Below are 17567 nucleotides of genomic sequence, written 5' to 3' on the forward strand. Positions count from 1 at the left end.
AGAGCCTTATAGTAAACTTTTATAAATAAACTTTGTTCAATAAAATATAATACTTTTTCTTATTAATGTTCAATCGAAATCATTAAAGCACATTTGCAATCTTACACTACAAACAAGACTATTTCTTATTGTACAATATAACACAGTTGTGCGTTTTACTCCATTACTTAATATCGGTAGCATAACTAGGTAACTAAAATATGTTTTATTTAATAAAACAGACGTGACTAGCAAGACAACAAACACTCCTCCATCATGTGTCTTTAGATTTACTCTTTAATAATATTTTTTTCGCACACATAACATTCATGTGAAGAACAGTATATACAGTATCTAAGTGTTGTGTGGGATTTGGCGCTGCGTGGTGCTCTGCGCGTGTCCGTCGAGTCCCGTCTCAGGCGCGTGAATGCACGAATACAGAGGCATTACCTTAATTTCCAGTTTCATCGGCAATTTGCACAATGCGGAGGTGAAAAAGCGCGCTCTCGCCGATCGAGGTACGGACCCTTGACGGTACACACTGGTAATATACCAGTTAGTATTATTTTCATGATCTGAAAGCTATTGCTGGTAAAGAATCACGCATGCATTCAAACAGAGGATTATCGCGGAGGAATTGCCTCGAAACCATGAACTGCAGCTGGGGGACGGAGCTGTGGGTGAGTAGACGCATGGATTGATGTGCACGCAAGCGCGATATATTAAGCGTTTAATTACACAAAATACGTCTCCATTAATAACCAGAGAGTCTCCGTTAATAAAGACCACCAGAATGTGCGATCAATAGCCCACCTCGCTTAGGTGTAAAGCTCCGCACCGCCCATTTTACAGTCTCCCGAATTAAATGATTTCTAGCTAAAATGATCTTTTTATCTCCGATGTGAGCATTGCATTTTATTCACGCGTGTCCAGATATGTTATTGCATGCGTAAAACGCGACTAATGCAATCATTAGCCATCACATCAGCGATGACTAAACACCATGGATGGAAATAATCCCAGGCTAATGCTTTTCCCTAACAACATGCCAAGAGAAAGGGACGAAACGCGTGTCATAGTGTAGCAGGTGTTCAGGTCGTTCCCATGCACGTCTCTATTCTCAGACCTAATAATGTTGCAACAAAGTAGCGATCGAAGAAAAAGTAACAATGTAACTTAAAGTGACAATGTAACAGGCTTCCATTGTGTTGTCTTTCACCACGAGCGCATGTTGTTGGAAATTGTTCACATATTTTAATATATACTTACATAGATACTGTATAGCGGTGTGTGGGGGTTACTGAGAGGTTATAAACAAGGACCAGATGTTTTTAAAGTTTGTTTATACAGATATATTGAAAGTTTTAGTTAAATTACAACAAGTTATAAAGTAGATACTTTGTAATAAATCATTAAGTTAAAACCTTAAACGTGCGTTTCCATCTCTGGTTTCCTAAACCAGGTAAAGATTGCTTAAAGATCAATAGCTTCTGTTAAGTTTGTAGCGTGTGCACATATTACAGCTGGAATGCCACCAGTGCTGAATGATGGATCTGACACACTGCCAATGTCAGCAGATACTGCAAAGTCACGAAACTACTGTATATAGGCATTACGAGGGTTTTTCATATCTGTCCCCTGGGCCTTCTTTTTTAAAATACCTATCAAAGCAATGACATAAACATTATATATTTTGGTCTTCCTAAGTGCATATGCATGCATGCTCTGCACCGCATTACAGACGCGTTACATCAGATTTGGTCGTGATGCATTCTAAACTTGAGTCTTGGGAGTGTTGTTTGATTTTGTCCGGTTTGAACATTTTCTCTCATTCGCAGGATCAGTTTGATAATCTAGAGAAGCATACTCAATGGGGCATTGAGTTTCTGGAACGCTACACCAAATTTGTGAAGGAGCGGTCTGAAATTGAATTGAGCTATGCCAAGCAGATGAGGTAAGATAGTTGCATTTGTATCAATCACATATTGTGCTTTATGTGAGACTTGAGTCTACAGCAAAGACTCAAAATAGTAAAACTAATATTTTAAAAGAGATAAACTTTCAATTCTGAGCCATTGTAAAATATTATAAACTGACACACAGATGAGTGTTTGCACATACTATTTTAATATGGCCTATTAATTTGCCTACTCAGAAACAGCTCTTAACAACAAGTTATTCGTCATCTTGACTTGTCTGGGACACGTCCCCTCTTTCTTGTCATGCTCAGGTGTAAATAACCTAGAACTGCCCTCTCAACTGTAACTAGCTGTGTAAATATATGTAGAGGTATAAACAGTATTTTGTAGAGCAGCTTAAGATTCAATGAATTATTTTTATTTCAGGAATATTTTTATAGCGCTTCTCACAGTTCTATATTGTTTCAAAGCAGCTTTACACAATAAAACATATTAATACAAACAGTACGGCCACAAGAATACAAAAAAACTGGAAATTATTAAATAAATAAAAGACATTGATGAACTGACTAAAAATAATAATCTGTAGGTTTGTTTTAAGACATTTATTTTGAAAATGCTCTTAAGCAAGTGTCAAATGTTTCACAAGGTGCATGTTAGCAATATGTACCGTACGAAAAGTATTCAATGTAATTGTTTTCTAAATAGACAGATGACTGAATATACAATGTAATGAACATTATACTGTACAAGATGTACATTAAATGCAATGTTATGCTATTTTAATATTATGTGGTGAATATGCAATTTCGAATATTACCTTTATCGAAGTCAAATACTGTAATATGACTGTAGTATACAAGTTGAATAATAATGTAATTTTATGGTTATGTCAGTGGTAAACAGGTCACATGTTCGACGTGTATTACCATGGATACCGGCTCTGACCCACATTCATTGTTGTCCTGCACTGATACTGCAATATTTGCCTTTTTTGGAAGTTTATTAAGCAGCATTTTGCAATAGAGGTCCAGACCCTGAGGACACTGTCTCTTCCTGCTGAAAGACACACACATCCATAGTAAACCACACAGCTGGAGCTCACAGCAGCTTCTCTCAACAATTTGACCAAAATATATTTTTACAATTTGCATTTTTCAGAAAATCCTTTCTTTGTTGCTGCTTTTCAATCAGCACATTGTTATTTTTAGACATGTGCCAGACATTATTTTTGTTTTCAAGAACGTGTTTTTCCTAAACAGATTCGAGCCACGGTTTGAAGATTTATTAAGTGCTAAACACATATTAGCAGATAAGCAAAATCGACGTGGACCTGTCCAGTGGACAAATAAAAATGGAGGGGTGGTTTATTCTAATGAGGATTTATGTACGTCAACCTGTTTCCCTGTTACGTATTGACGCAGGGTGCGGCCCATTTAGGTCCGATGTAGGGAAAGTAGTAGGAGACAGTAAAGCGCTTGCATTGGTGTGGTCTTGTCAAGAAAACCGCAAGATGGGGATCTGCCTAGCAACACATCAGACTCCTGGGAGCAACCGTTGGTGTGTGCGGAGAGAGGCGGAGATAGAGAGAGGAAAGGCTGCAGGAAAATGTGTTAAGGGGCGGAACCGTCACAATGATAATTGATTTTAAGCCATTTTTAGGCTCTCTTGAAATTCATCAAGTATAGTTCAACGCAGCAGTGATTTTCTCCTTTTCTGTGGGTTATTTCACGCTGTCCGGCAGCTGGATATTTCGCTCTGATTTTGTGAGGGTCAGATTGGTGAATCGCAGGCCTTGTTCAGTGGGGTGATATGATTATTCTGATGGTGACAATATTAGCTTTTGTTAGCGCCCCAGACTCTCATTGCACCGAGAGCACCATTATTCCATCTTAGTGGACATTGACGCACGCAGTTTTATTACTCATTCAAAATGCAGCAAGACAAAGAAATCTTTGAAAACTGTCAAGTGTATTTAGTTTTTAATTTATCCTAATTAAATTTTTTTGGTAGAAAAATGCTTTTCGTTCTTAAGTGTCTGTAAAAGGCAAAACTTAAAACAAATGTCTTATTTTTGTTTTCTAAGGAACCTGTCCAAGAAATATCAGCTGAAGAAGAACTCCAAAGAGGAAGATGAATTCAAGTGAGTAACAGAGAAGTCCTTTCAGTAGTTGATATGACTGGTTTTGCTTCAGGACCCAGAATACATTAAACAATGTTTATCCTCACTGCATGTGTCTGCGTTCAGAGGTGTATAAGACATTATATAATGATGCGTTATATACCATTTAGATACATCGCGGGTCCCCTTGCATGGAATTCTCCATGTTGTTTCTACAGTAGCCCTAAACGAACAAACGGCTCTAGAGAGCGCGTTTCGTCAATACGTTATCTCCTTCGGCAAAGAAGCAAAAACGTGACATCATAATTTTCCTGTGTCAGCCGTCGAAGTGCTTCGAAAGGGAGATGGAGGCGTGGAGTGAGCCGTTGGTTGCAGTTCGCGACCTCACTTCTCGATGCTACCGCTAGTTTTAATACACTGAAACTTTAAGCAACGTCTATGTTGGCATCTGGTTTAAATTGGCAAAGACTTTTATAAACTACAAAAAGATATAGAGAGCTTTTTAATTTTTTCCAAACATTTATGTTTACCTTCTTTTTAAGGAGAACAGTTCACATGTCGCATTATTATGATGTCAAATGTTTTCTTACTCGCCTTCAGGTACACGTCATGTCGAGCTTTTCTCATGACCTTAAATGAGCTGAACGACTACGCGGGTCAGCACGAGGTCATCGCTGAGAATCTGTCCTCTCAGATCTTCGCGGAGTTGACTCGCTACATTCAAGAACTGAAGGCGGAACGTAAATCGGTATATATTTGTAACGACTTTTTGTGTGTTTTTTTATCCGGCTTTGTAGATTAAAAAAAAATCTTCGGTCAAAACATTCCCTGAAGACCACAAACATGATTCCCTCCGTTCTGACCCCCCCTAACCTCATACAAATCCATGTTAATCGTCTAGAAATATGTTGTTTTGCTTATAATTTCCTGCAAGCCAGACCCGATGTGGGTCACGTATTGAGGTCAGTGAAGTTTGAGCAGGTCACCCTCCCCCCTCGTACCCTCTCCCATCTAAAGGTTCAGGAGGCCTGTGTCTGAGGCCGGTGGCTGGAACTAATACGACAGCGGCGTAAAAGACGACACGAGGTCTAGCCCGGCTTGATTTGCCTCCGCTTTCCCCCGACCTCCGTTGATGCATTTTGTCTGCCTTTTGTGTCTAAATGTCACGCTGAGAGAAAGTGGTCTTTATGTATTTTGCATAAAGCGAGTTGTGCTGTGTCGTGAGTGGGTAGACACAAGCAATGGCCTGTGTCACTAATGAGAGCTCCTACATCAATGATTTGTGTACCACTGAGGAATTCATATTTATTGTCCATGAATACGTCTTTGCTTCTGAAATTGAATTCTTTATGGAATAACCAGGGATTTGGATTGTGCAGCACTGGAATATAATCGCTCTTACAGCTGCTGTGCCGAACGATTGTCTTGCTTTTCATTTAATCAGCTTAGTTTTCAATTACGGTAAATGTCTTTTAAGCGCACTATTTAAAAAGCTTCCCAAAGTTCAGTGTGAGGCCACCAAAACATAGCACCAAGTTTCCACAGCATTTTTTAGGTCTTGGTAGTAAAAAAATTCAACAAATAGACTCCAGATGTAATATATACTGTGTTCTGTATAACAAAACATTTGAAATTATTCTGGTAAAAGTGATAACATACTGTTTCACTGTACACCATATACTCTGTACTTCAACAATGTATAGACGGGTTTTAGCAGCAACAACATAAACAAATGTTACGTGGCCCAAACCTTTGCAAAGAATCTATAACTGTTGAGTAGTAGTGTTGAGTAGTTTTCAATTTGAAGACAATTAATATACAATAAAATATGATTATTACGTATTATTAATATAAATTAAATCTCAAATAAATTGTTTTATAACCAAACACAGATAGTAAGTCAACTTCGGGAAAGGCGTGTGACCGATGTAACAGTCTCTATACTGTACATATGCCCAGTGGTCAAATTGTAAAACATTTTAAGGTGGTATATTACAGTAATTCAAATGTAATGGAAAGGGGTTTGGTGGTTTTACAGAGGGATGCCATACCCTCACATCTCCCCTCAGATGTTTACAAATTTATCACGATAAAAACCAAAGCTATGTTGTGAAAATGTGTTTTATATATTAATATTTTAAATTAAATTAAACGTATTGAAAAACCGCAAAAGAAAAGGAAACGCCCGTAACACAATAAGTAGGAGTGTGATTGCAATATTATAACGCAATATTTGTAGTTGTTATAAATTCACCGTAAACCACAGTTTCTCGCGCCTTATTGCTTTAACATACTTCAGGAATTTTCAGATCAAATTGTTTAGCGTAGTGACGCTTGCTAAGACATCGAGCGGACGTCAACTATTAGCTAAACTTTGTCGCTTTCATGTTGAGGACATTTTATCAGACAATAACACCGAAAGAAAATTAATATGAGGGAAGGATGTAAGCAATACCAGTATTTCCAGCAGAATTATGTCATATGCATTATTTTAATTATTGTGCTTGCCTTTTTGTCCTTAAAGCATTTTCATGATGGCCGTCGAGCGCAGCAACACATTGAAAATTCCTGGAAGCAGTTGGAATCGGTGAGTCTGTAAACTAAACAGGAAACAGTTTGAATATTCAAATCATCTAGTTACACCAAACCTGTGTGTGTGAGAATAACATTGATCTGAAAAGAAAAGCAGCTATTTATTATAAAAACAGCTCACTGCTACTGGTTTAAATTAGTAAATAGTTGTATTCGTTTTTAATATTACAGCCTATCCGGTTAAAAGCTACTTTTTCCAGTGAGTTGCATGTCAAAACACTACTGGATTGCTATATTTTTGTCAGAGTGTTTGGCACATGCAGGTTTACTGCTTTGTGAATTAAAGCAATATGTCCATCATGTGAAATAATAAAACCAAAATCGCTTTGCATGCCTTTGCATACAGTACATTTATTATGGTAAATGTACATGCTGCTGTCACTGTTTTCTGCTATGTTGTATAATTGGTCTTATATGAACCTTTTATAGTGTAAATCGATCCGTTCGAATGCTATCACCGTAATATCTTATTGATTTTGTGCTTGAGGAATTCTGCTAAACACACGCGCCAATGCTGAGGCTGTTTAAATAACATAAAATACGCATGTTGTCAAGAACATCCTCAATTTGAGGTTAATTCCTCCGTCTCTCTCAGAGTAAGAGAAGATTCGAACGGGACTGTAAAGAAGCGGATCGGGCTCAGCATTACTTCGACAAGATGGATGCCGACATTAACGTGACTAAGGCGGATGTGGAGAAGGTATGGAGCTTGCGTGTGTGTGTGTGAGGAGAGAGAGACTGCTGCTGTCACACCCCTCATTCTCCATCACTGCTGTCATTCTGCTGTGAGTCTGTGTGGACACTGAGGATTCCCTCTGTTGAGAGAGAGGAGGGGGTGTTGGACACTCTTTTCATTCTTGTCAGCGCTCGGCACTGCAGAAAGTACTTGCTATGTTCACAGGGAGGTTGGATTAGAGATGCACTATGTATATAATCGGTATATGCACCAAATGTTTTTGTATTAGGCCCATATTAGAGGGAGATAGCGATGAAGCTTTTTCATTTACAAACCAAATGATTTCTAATAGCTTTGTGAGGCAGATTTTGAACCGTTATAATCTTTTCTTTGAAACGATTGAAGCTGATCATCTCGATGTTAAATCCACAATCATTGAGGTGGCAGTATTAAAGGAACAGTCCACCAAAAATGAAATAAACTCACCGTCAAGTTGTAGCAAATCTGGATAAATGTATTTATTCTGATGAACACAGATATTCGGAAGAATGTTTGTAATCAAACGGTTCTTCACCACCATTGACGTCCATAGTAGGAAAAATTGCTTCAAACATTTCTTTGCTCTGTTGAACATAAAAGAAGATATTTTGAAGAATGTAGGAAAGGAAACCGTTCTAGGGCACTTTTGACTACAATTTCCTGCTGTGGTTGTCAATGGTGGCCAAGTATTGTTTGCTTTCGTACATTCTTCAAAATATTTTTCTCTGTGTTCATCAGAAAGAACTTGAGGGTGAGTAAATGGAGACAGAATTAAAAATTTTGGGTGAACTGTCCCTTTAAACCAACAACATGGTCAAGGTCTCAACTATTACTAGATTTTGGACTTGACTTCTTACTCTGAACATTTTTTAATCTAGTCGGCAATAATGTCAGCTTGGTCATATGGCCTTTTTTATTTATACGGTTCATTCAACGATTAAAAAACATTTAACAGCAATGATAAGGTATCGGTTTGTAATCTGTTATGAATATAATTCCAAGCGTAAAGCATTGTGATGTGCTTTTGCAGATGCCCATGTGTAGATGTTTTCTGAAGTACCTGCTGTTATCAGTACTGTGACATTAATTCACTGTGTCTTTGTTTTTTAACATGTCTTAAAGCGGTGTTCTCTCAAGGTAGGTTTAAACCAAGAGTCGTCTGTGTCGGTGGGACGTTTGTTCGGTGTATAACCATATCAACGAGAGTGTTTGTCGTAATTTTGTTTTCGTCTTTAGCTTTTGTTACGTTTCCGTCTTTGCTTGCAGCGTACCTCTGAATCGCTCCTGTAGTCACCTCGTACAAATGTACAGAATGAGACTTTTCGAGGAATGTTATGGAAAATACGGTTTAGGGTTTCAGCGAAGACTAAATCAAAAGTGATTCTGCACAGTTTAACGTCAACCACATGAGATATTGAGTCTACGCACAGCGTGTGGTTTATGTTCGATGCATTATATAAAGAAAATGTCAAACCAAGTGGCACACTGCATTAAGAAATATGATTTTTCTTACATCCTTAATCTTTCAAGAATAAACCTAATAACCTGAATTTATGCTTAAAATGTAAAACCAGCTGGGAAAGAAAGTAAAGTAAATATGACTTCTCTTATTTTAAGGATGATTAGTGCATATTATTTTAAATATACATTATATTAAATACCACAAACATACATTTTCAAGCTTAATAATAACAAAATAATTGTTGGTTTCAACATGATAAAACAATCGATATATTGTGTGTGTACGTTGTCAAACATTATCAGAACATGTTAATGGTTAATGTGATGTGTACTTTGTAAGGACACCATGTGAACTTCACACATTCAACAAATATGACCAAACATGAATCATTCGCTTACAGGAGCCAGTGGTTTGATATTTTGTTATCTTGTGCAATGACATTCATGCATTAAGTGCGACTTTAAGTGTCCAAATACATTTCAGAGCAGCTGTTTGTGTTTAGTTAGAAAGCATGATGAATGGATGTCTGTGGTGTACACCAGTAAAACATCATTATTCATGTCATCATTCATTTTAACATCTTCGGTACAAGTTGGAACATTCATCGTCATTATCGTGTGTGTATGTGTATTGGTGTTCTCTCATGATGTTGTTGGAACCATTATGTTCTCATTGTCCTCATCTGTCTTTCAGGATTTCTCTGATCTCACACAATATTTTAGCGTACAGGCTCTGAGCATCAGCAGAATGCTTTTATTATGTAGGGTAGGTTATAGGATAAAGTAAAACTTGTCCGAGATCTGACTTTGAGCCAGTTCAACTAGTTTACCATCAACCATTTCTTACATTTATTCATCATTGTTAAACAGGCTCATCTTCTGAATATCACACTACCATAATAATAGTATTTCCGAAGTGTAATATGTGTTTTATGTGTGCACAAAATACCCATATTACCTGCGCTTTTCAAAATATGAAACCTTGTGAAATACTGTATCCCACAATGCAGTTTCACGTAACTTTACATTCCCATTGTTATGAATAAAACACAAAATCGGATACAAATATTTACTGTTATTTCAAAGGTTATAACTGATTCGACACAATAAATAAACACACAGCGTTATGAGGTCACATAACCACTACTTTTTTAAATATTTACAATTTGGATTCTGTTTGGCATCTTTAGTCTGTGGCTCTGGCACATTGCGTTCTTTTTTCCATATTATTATAGCTAAATTTTCTGAATATCATTCAGTAATAGTGTTGAGTTTGCTTTGAATATGACTTTGTTATTGAATGGAGTGGTGCAGAGATGACATATTTTTGTAAGCGAGTTCATATTTTAGCAGTTCCACCGCCCCGAAGTCTATTGTTTTTTTCTGTTTTGTTTAAATGCCTAAAATAAGACTTGTGGTTAACAAATTATTATATACAAATATATACAAATATCATCATACATGACTACATCGTACTTTGGCGGGACGTTACAAATAATGTAACACGGACACAACTCCAAAAATGTGGACGGGGATTCATTCACGAAGCAATTACTTATCAGGGAATACTTTTTTAATAAAATTTGAGGCTTGTTGGTGGTGACATCATGTTAGCTTTTTACTTCTGGCGATCATATTTAAAAGTTTAAAAATAGCAAATATTGTATTCATTTGTAAATATTATGATTGGCCGAGGGAACCGGGTAGGCTTACAACAATACGTCATCTCTGCACCACTCTATACGCAGTAACCTCTTCCTCTATATTCAAACCGACAGAAATACAAGCGCCCACATGTGGCAGTTCAACCAACGGACAGCTTTGCCAATGCATGTACAATTTATGCTAACAAATGGCAAACATTATGTTAATGTTTTTCACAAATATAAATGAATTGATTTTCAGCATTTCATGTTCACGCATCAGCCCTTCCATTTCTAGAAAGCCACACAGGTGCTGAATGAATTCCTGATAAACAACGTTCTTTTACGCAACACATCACATGACTGTGTTTATGTGTGAATTGTGATGTTTGCGTTGTGTGTTTTGAGTGTTCTCGCACAGAGCCTTTGGTTAAGTGTGTGGATTGCTGGTTGTGTTCATCTGAAGTTGACGCCACAGCACAATTGTATTATATCTTAATGTAATGTTTTAATTGACTCTTAGCGTTTGTTTGTTTGTGTCATATTAGAAAAGTTATCGTTTTATTCGTTCTCAAAGAAAATCTTCATGTCTTTCCCTTTGTCTCTCTCGTTTTTTTGTCTCTCTAGGCGAAACAGCAAGCTCAGATGAGGCATCAGATAGCGGAGGACAGTAAAAATGAGTACCTGACCTACCTGCAGAAGTTCAACAAAGATCAGCATGAGCATTACTACACTCTCATACCACATATCTTTCAGGTAAACCTCATTTTCACATTTAGTGGAATTACCAATAATTTGCAGTGATTTATGATCAATGCGCATGAACGAACAGTATAAAGATTTTCGCTTCTACTGTATTTTCAGTTTGAGTTATTTTGCAATATTGCACGTTTTCTCTTTGCAGAGGATACAGGAGATGGAGGAGCGGCGGGTAGGCCGGGTGAGAGACAGCATGCGTGTGTACTGTGAGGTTGAGCGTAAAGTCTTGCCCATCGTCAGTAAGTGTCTGGACGGCATGACCAAAGCTGCTGAATCTATCGAGCCTAAAATGGTAGGTAGTGTTTAATAGATTCTAAATGCTCCGTCTACTGAGCAATCGGTTTTATGTTACTGGAAATATTGAAGTTAAAGGGATAATTCACCCAGAAATGTCTCAGCAGTTTTGTGTCCATGCAATGGAAGTCAATGGGGGCCAATGTTACCCACATTCTTCAAAATAACGTCTTTGGTGTTCTGCAGAAAAAAAGAAAGTCATACGGGCTGGGAAAGACACAAGGTCGAATAAATGATGAAAGTATATTCATTTCTGGGTGAACTATCCTTTTCAGTGGATGCAAAGTCAAACCCTGAAGCTATCCATCGAAAACACTACGGAAAAATCTATTTGTTTTCGTAACAATCGTTTGTGTTTTGAAATGGCACATGTGAATAATAAACCATGCAAAATGGTGTCTCGATCGCTGCTAGTGAGCGGGGATCGGTGTAGAGCGCATCATCATACAAGTTAAGATAAATAATTTACAGATGCAGGGATTGTTGGCTGACGTGCTCGTCCTTTGCCTGCTAAATCCTGTTTTCGGCGCCACATTATGGGTATAAAGTGGCTTAGCAACAAAGTTTTCAGCCTCTCTGTGGCTTTTGGGCCACGAGCGTGTGTGGCTTTTCAGATAGTGTGCCGCCCATATAAGCGGCCCTACATAAAAAACTTTTGAGAATATTCTTTGTTCATCATGGTTATGGATGCCTTACACGTGCCAGAAACAGCCTTAACCTGAACTGTAGACGAGGGATTCGATCAGCGGGTTTATAGTAGTCCTATTTTTATGGTAACTGTGCATCTTATAGTTGATAGTATAGGCTGCAGAGTAATGCAGTAACCATTCTTTGTCTATGAGTGAACGGACAATTGACATTTTGGCTATTTTTAATCTCAGGACAGCAAACAAGTGGTCGAGTCGTATAAGTCGGGCTTCGAGCCGCCGGGCGATGTGGAGTTCGAGGACTACAGCGTGTCTATGAAGAGAGCGGTGTCAGAATCGAGCTTCTTAAACGCCCGGGGAGAGAACAGACGCCGGAGCAGGAGCAGACTGTGGCCTTTACTTAAGAGGAACAAGGTAAACACCACCGCCAGGACACACGTGGAGTCCTCCTTTTCATTAAATGCATTGAACAATATAGCATGAAACTGTTTTAAAGGGACCGTTCACCCAAAAATGAGAAGTCTAGGCATATTTACTCACACTCGAGTTGTTCCAAATCTGTATCAATTTCTTTGTTCTGATGAACACAGAGAAAGATATTTCAAAGACGACTTGTAACCAAACAGTTCTTGGTCATCAATTTTTGGGTGCACTGTTTCTTTAATAGTATTTTTGGTTTGTCACATTGTCTTATACCTGATCACTGGCTTTGTTCTTGAATGTTCTTCTCTTTTCATCTCCTCTCTTCCTCCGTTCCATTTCTCAATGTGGCTCCATCACACCCTCATCTGTAGCTTATGTCTTTGTTAGCATCACCCCGTCAGCCCCCTCCCCCTCCTCCCACCTCCCCGTCCCCCGAGGGCCTCCCGAACGGCCCGCAGTCCCCTCAGCAGCCCAAGGAGCCCCTGAGCCAGCGCCTCAATGACTTCATGAGCACCAAACACAAAATGCACTGCCTGCGGAGCCTGAAGCGCGGGGTGAGTTGACAATCCTCCGTGTCACCTGTGTGTCTTTCCTACGGGTCGTTCTGATTGAAACTAAACAACAACTCGATTTGATTAAAAAGTTGCAAATTGTGCAGTCGGGTTATCGTGAAGGTGTTTGTCTTTTATTCACGCTTTTTGTCAGCATCATCTGAAACCTGTTCGTCTTGACTGTTCTTGTGTATTAACTGTGCTTTCTAACACATTTTTCTTGTCTCAACGTTCACAGCTTTCTCTAAAGCTGGTAAGTTTAATTTGCTATTAAAATGTGCTATACAAATCCTCAAAACTCAATAATAACACAAAAAACATGTTGTAAAGCTGATAAAAAAGATAATGCATAGTCTCATAATCTCTCAGCAGATATTTGTATTTATTTGCATCTTTAGCCTATGCAGACGAACAACACACTGTTAACACTTGCTGTTTGTTTAAGACGGCATGTCAAGTTTAAAGTATTTCAGCATTGAAAATGCATATTGAGACCCATTTATCTGTTGTTTTTAACACATTTTTTTCAGTATAATCAATTGTTGCATTGATTTAATGTGGTTCATTGTTGTCTACAGGGAACAGGCCAAGAGGACTATAGTCATCTCCCACCCGAACAGAGAAGAAAAAAACTTCAGGCCAAACTCAATGACATCAACAAGGACATCCAGAAAGAGATGGATCAGAGGTAAGTCAATCCATAGCTCATTCTCAATCTTTCTGCCAAATATCATCATGCACCTTACTGTACAAACATGTTTACAATGCACTTTTTTTGTTTGTTTATACTATTCTTGGCTTCAGTGGTTGTCTTATTACAGCCGTTCACTAAATAATATCAAATTCTGTCACCATTTATGTCGTTCATTACTTGTATGTGACTATTTCTTCTGTGGAGCACAAAATAAGATAAGAATAATATTTTGAGAATGTCAAAAAATTGGCCATACGATTGAAGTAAATGGGGTCCAATGTTGTTTGGTTACAAATTTTTTTTATTTATCCATTTGTGTTCTGCAGAAGAAAGTCACAGAGGTTTGCAATGACATGAGAGTGAGCAGATAGTTCGCCCAAAATTCTTACACTATCTCTTTAGAAGAATTTTACATCACGTCTTAACCAAGCGGCTCTTTTTCACCCGAAGAGTTATATTTCTGTGTCATGCTGGGTAACCACGGAACACCCTAGCAACCGCTTGGAACATCTTGGCAACCACCTTTTCCCATCAGGCCTCTAATAATGTCTCTCGTAACACTACACAGATGAAAAAGGTTCTATGTAACACGATTTCTGATTTTGTGTGCATCTCTCTTTTTGCGATTGTCTGCAGGGATGCTTTGACTAAAATGAAAGACGTCTACGTTAAGAATCCTCACTTAGGGGATCCAGACAGTATAGATCCACGGTTAGAGGAGATCACACATAGTTTGGAAAAGCTGCAGCTTGAAGCGCAGAAATTTGAGGTAAGCTGTTTGTGCTTGCCACCTTTTCTGTTTTTTCATGATAACATTTCCAAAGATTCATAATATTTTGGGTGTTTTATTAAAAAATATGAATATATGTATCAATGTTTAATGTGAAACGATGTAGATCGTTTAGCAGTTTTATCTCTGTTGAGGGATGATGGGAAATAAAGTGGTTGATGCGACTGTTTCGAGTAAATGATTATGTTGTTTGTCATTTTTCAGGGCTGGCTGACGGAAGTGGAGAGAAAGTTACTTGAAAAGGGATGCGAGCCTCAGAGACAGAGCGGACATTTTGACTCGCAGGGCAACACGCCTCTTACCAACAACTACGGTCAAAACCGTGAGAGGTACTTCAGTCCCTAGACAGCAGGGCCGCAATGATGTAATAAAAAGATTAGGTGTCATATCATATGAAAGGGTTTATTGTGTTATGAAAATATGCAGTGCTCACGATGTTTTCACTCTTATGCATCTTTGGAGTAAAGCATCTACAAACCCCAAAACAAGCGAATACTATATTAACAGCCATTGAAAAAATCAAGAGACCATTCCAAATTTTAAGTTAATAAGCATTTCTAATAAGCAATGTGAAAGACTGACAGCATGACAAGACGCGCATGAAAACTGTGATAGAAATCAAACAAGGGTATCACATAAAAATAATGTACATACATGTACAAATATTACAGTTGTATTGCTTAAAAGTGAATATGAACATGATTTATTTGCAGTATTTGAGGTCTGAAAAATACACAGCACCTTTTCTGTTATTTGACCTGTTTCTGCAGTGTTCATTTTCTGCAAGTATAAAAAAAATGTATTTTACATTTGGTAGATAGGCCTATAGTGTTAGCAGTTCACAGAATAAAACTAAAATGATCATTTTACCTAAACACATAAAAAGTAAGTTCAGAAAAACGGCAAATCGTTTTGAAAAGGTCTCTTCATTTTTTCGCCAGCTGACTGTTTTGATCATCCTTCTGAATTCGATCTATGATTAAAGTGCAATGTTTCTTTACTTAACACATCAACATTAAAATAAAAAATGAACAAAAAACATTTTTGGGTCGTTTATTTTAAAGCAGGGGCTCTTTTATTATATGTTAAAGTATTCCGAGGAAAGTTTCGTGAAAATGATCCAACAATACTGGTACTGACTGGCAACCTTATGCTTGTAATCCCTTAACCATTTTGTATATAATAGCCAAAATTCAGACATTAAATGTAGAATCCGACTGTAACGTCAAAGGTAATTTGGTCTGTTTTACGTATTGCATGTCTTCTGTACATAGTCCGGATGGCAGCTACACGGAAGACCACAGCAACGAGACCGGCATGCAGTTCAAATCCCGCAGCACTGAGTTTGATGAAGAGTTTGATGATGAGGAACCTTTACCCACCATTGGAACATGCAAGGCGCTTTATCCATTTGAAGGTAAAAGCACAAGCCAGATAATCTCTCTGAGGACTAAAACATCCTGGATAATGTCGCTCACCGTCTCTGTTCGTGTCTGTAGGCCAGAATGAGGGCACCATATCCATGGCCGAGGGAGAGATGCTGTACGTAATCGAGGAGGACAAGGGTGACGGCTGGACTCGCGTGCGCAGAAACGAGGACGAGGAAGGATACGTGCCCACATCCTACATCAAACTCTTTTTGGACGCGAGTGCCAAAGGTGCTATGACATACATATAATCCCACGTCACAGCGCTTTTACTGTACACACAGTACAGCAGACGAGACCGTGAAATGTCATCGTCCTCATTTAAAAGAGGAAGCAGAGCACTTCCTGTTTTTATACCATGTAGCATATTGCACAGTTCTGGTCTGTATTTATATTTTGAATTATTTTGCCCTCACACATGGTTTGGATTCATATGGGCAAATTAGGCAATAAAGACACAGCTGCTGTGTCATTTTGATATCTGATGGAAATGGCTGGTTTACCAACATATCACATTGATATGTAACATTACGACATATTCTGGGAACATATTTAGCATATCCGTCAACTGCTGTAAGACTTTCGGATTTATTCCTATTTCTTTTTACCTCCTGACCTTACACACGATGTTTTAAGACCTAAATAATAATGTCATAACAGAGAAAGCAATTACTTTGAAACTCTGGCAATAAGAAATATTTCCTGCCCCGCGACGTGGCCTCAAAACAACACATTAGTTAGCGAGTGTTTTTACGCGTCATTTTTAAGACGCTAAGATCATTTTTGTGCATGAAAGATGAATAGAATAATAATTTCTCAGGTACATTTACTTTACCGTAAATGCTCGTACCTCATGAATATCTGGGATTTTCTTGCCCCCACAGCGAATCGCCTCCGGTTTCAAGATATATGAATAAAGACAAACTGTAAAAACGATTGCATGCATCTATGAGCTTTGCAGTTACCACTGTACAAACATCAACTTTTGAAGTAAAGAAGACAGTTATGAGCATTCTCTAATGTGTAGTCACGCAATGAAATAAAAAGCGCTTGCATGTTATTCGTACATTGACCGGCATGAAACACTAACAGAACATGAAGTTCTGTGTCTAAATAGAGATTTCGAGGACAGAAAATCACATTGCAGTGTTTGATCGGAATACACGCATGCTTGAAAATCGCTGTATCCTTTTTTGTTCATAAGCTTTATCTGCAGCTGTTAAATACGCATCAGTTGCTGCGAGTTAAATACGATGGGTTTTGTATAGTTTTTATGGTCCCTGTCTTTAATTCCCACGAGCGTTGTGGGCTAATACTCTCTTCACTGAACCTTTTTTAACCCATACTGTACTTCCATTGTCTGTGAAACTGGTCTGTTAACAACGAATGTCATAGAATTCAAATCTAATGCAACACGTCTAACGCGTCTTGTTTGATGTTTTTTTTCTTTGCTTTTCGTTTCTGTTTTCTTTCTTGCAGATCCCTAAAAGTGTTTGGCTGGCACAGGAGTGGCAGGGCAAGCGTCCTTGCGTCAAACATCTTCCTCTTGTT

General features: G+C 38.2%; 1 protein-coding gene across 2 annotated transcripts; it reads left to right on the forward strand.

The window, feature by feature from the left end:
- The first annotated feature begins 391 nt into the window (after nt 1-391).
- On the forward strand, nt 392-17567 carry fnbp1a (formin binding protein 1a). Of its 2 annotated transcripts, XM_079467340.1 has the most exons (17): nt 392-659; nt 1818-1933; nt 3985-4041; nt 4621-4768; nt 6545-6607; nt 7208-7312; nt 11059-11187; nt 11336-11482; nt 12366-12545; nt 12926-13108; nt 13344-13358; nt 13684-13793; nt 14436-14568; nt 14794-14918; nt 15864-16006; nt 16089-16247; nt 17496-17567. In XM_079467340.1, the coding sequence occupies exons 1-17, from the start codon at nt 585-587 to the stop codon at nt 17501-17503; spliced, it is 1896 nt and encodes a 631-aa protein (XP_079323466.1). In that variant the 5' UTR covers nt 392-584; the 3' UTR covers nt 17504-17567. The 2 variants fall into 2 exon arrangements, with proteins under 2 accessions (XP_079323466.1, XP_079323465.1); XM_079467339.1 differs by lacking the exon at nt 17496-17567 and having other exon boundaries at nt 16089-16347.

The sequence above is a fragment of the Barbatula barbatula genome, assembly GCF_947034865.1.
Source record: "Barbatula barbatula genome assembly, chromosome: 11".
NCBI classification, from domain to species: domain Eukaryota; kingdom Metazoa; phylum Chordata; class Actinopteri; order Cypriniformes; family Nemacheilidae; genus Barbatula; species Barbatula barbatula.

Coding starts and splice junctions, on each gene's coding strand:
- fnbp1a (XM_079467339.1), top strand. CDS start 585: ATGCATTCAAACAGAGGATTATCGCGGAGGAATTGCCTCGAAACCATG. Junction 7,313..11,058: donor CTAAGGCGGATGTGGAGAAG/GTATGGAGCTTG, acceptor TTGTCTCTCTAG/GCGAAACAGCAAGCTCAGAT. Junction 12,546..12,925: donor CTTTACTTAAGAGGAACAAG/GTAAACACCACC, acceptor CCTCATCTGTAG/CTTATGTCTTTGTTAGCATC.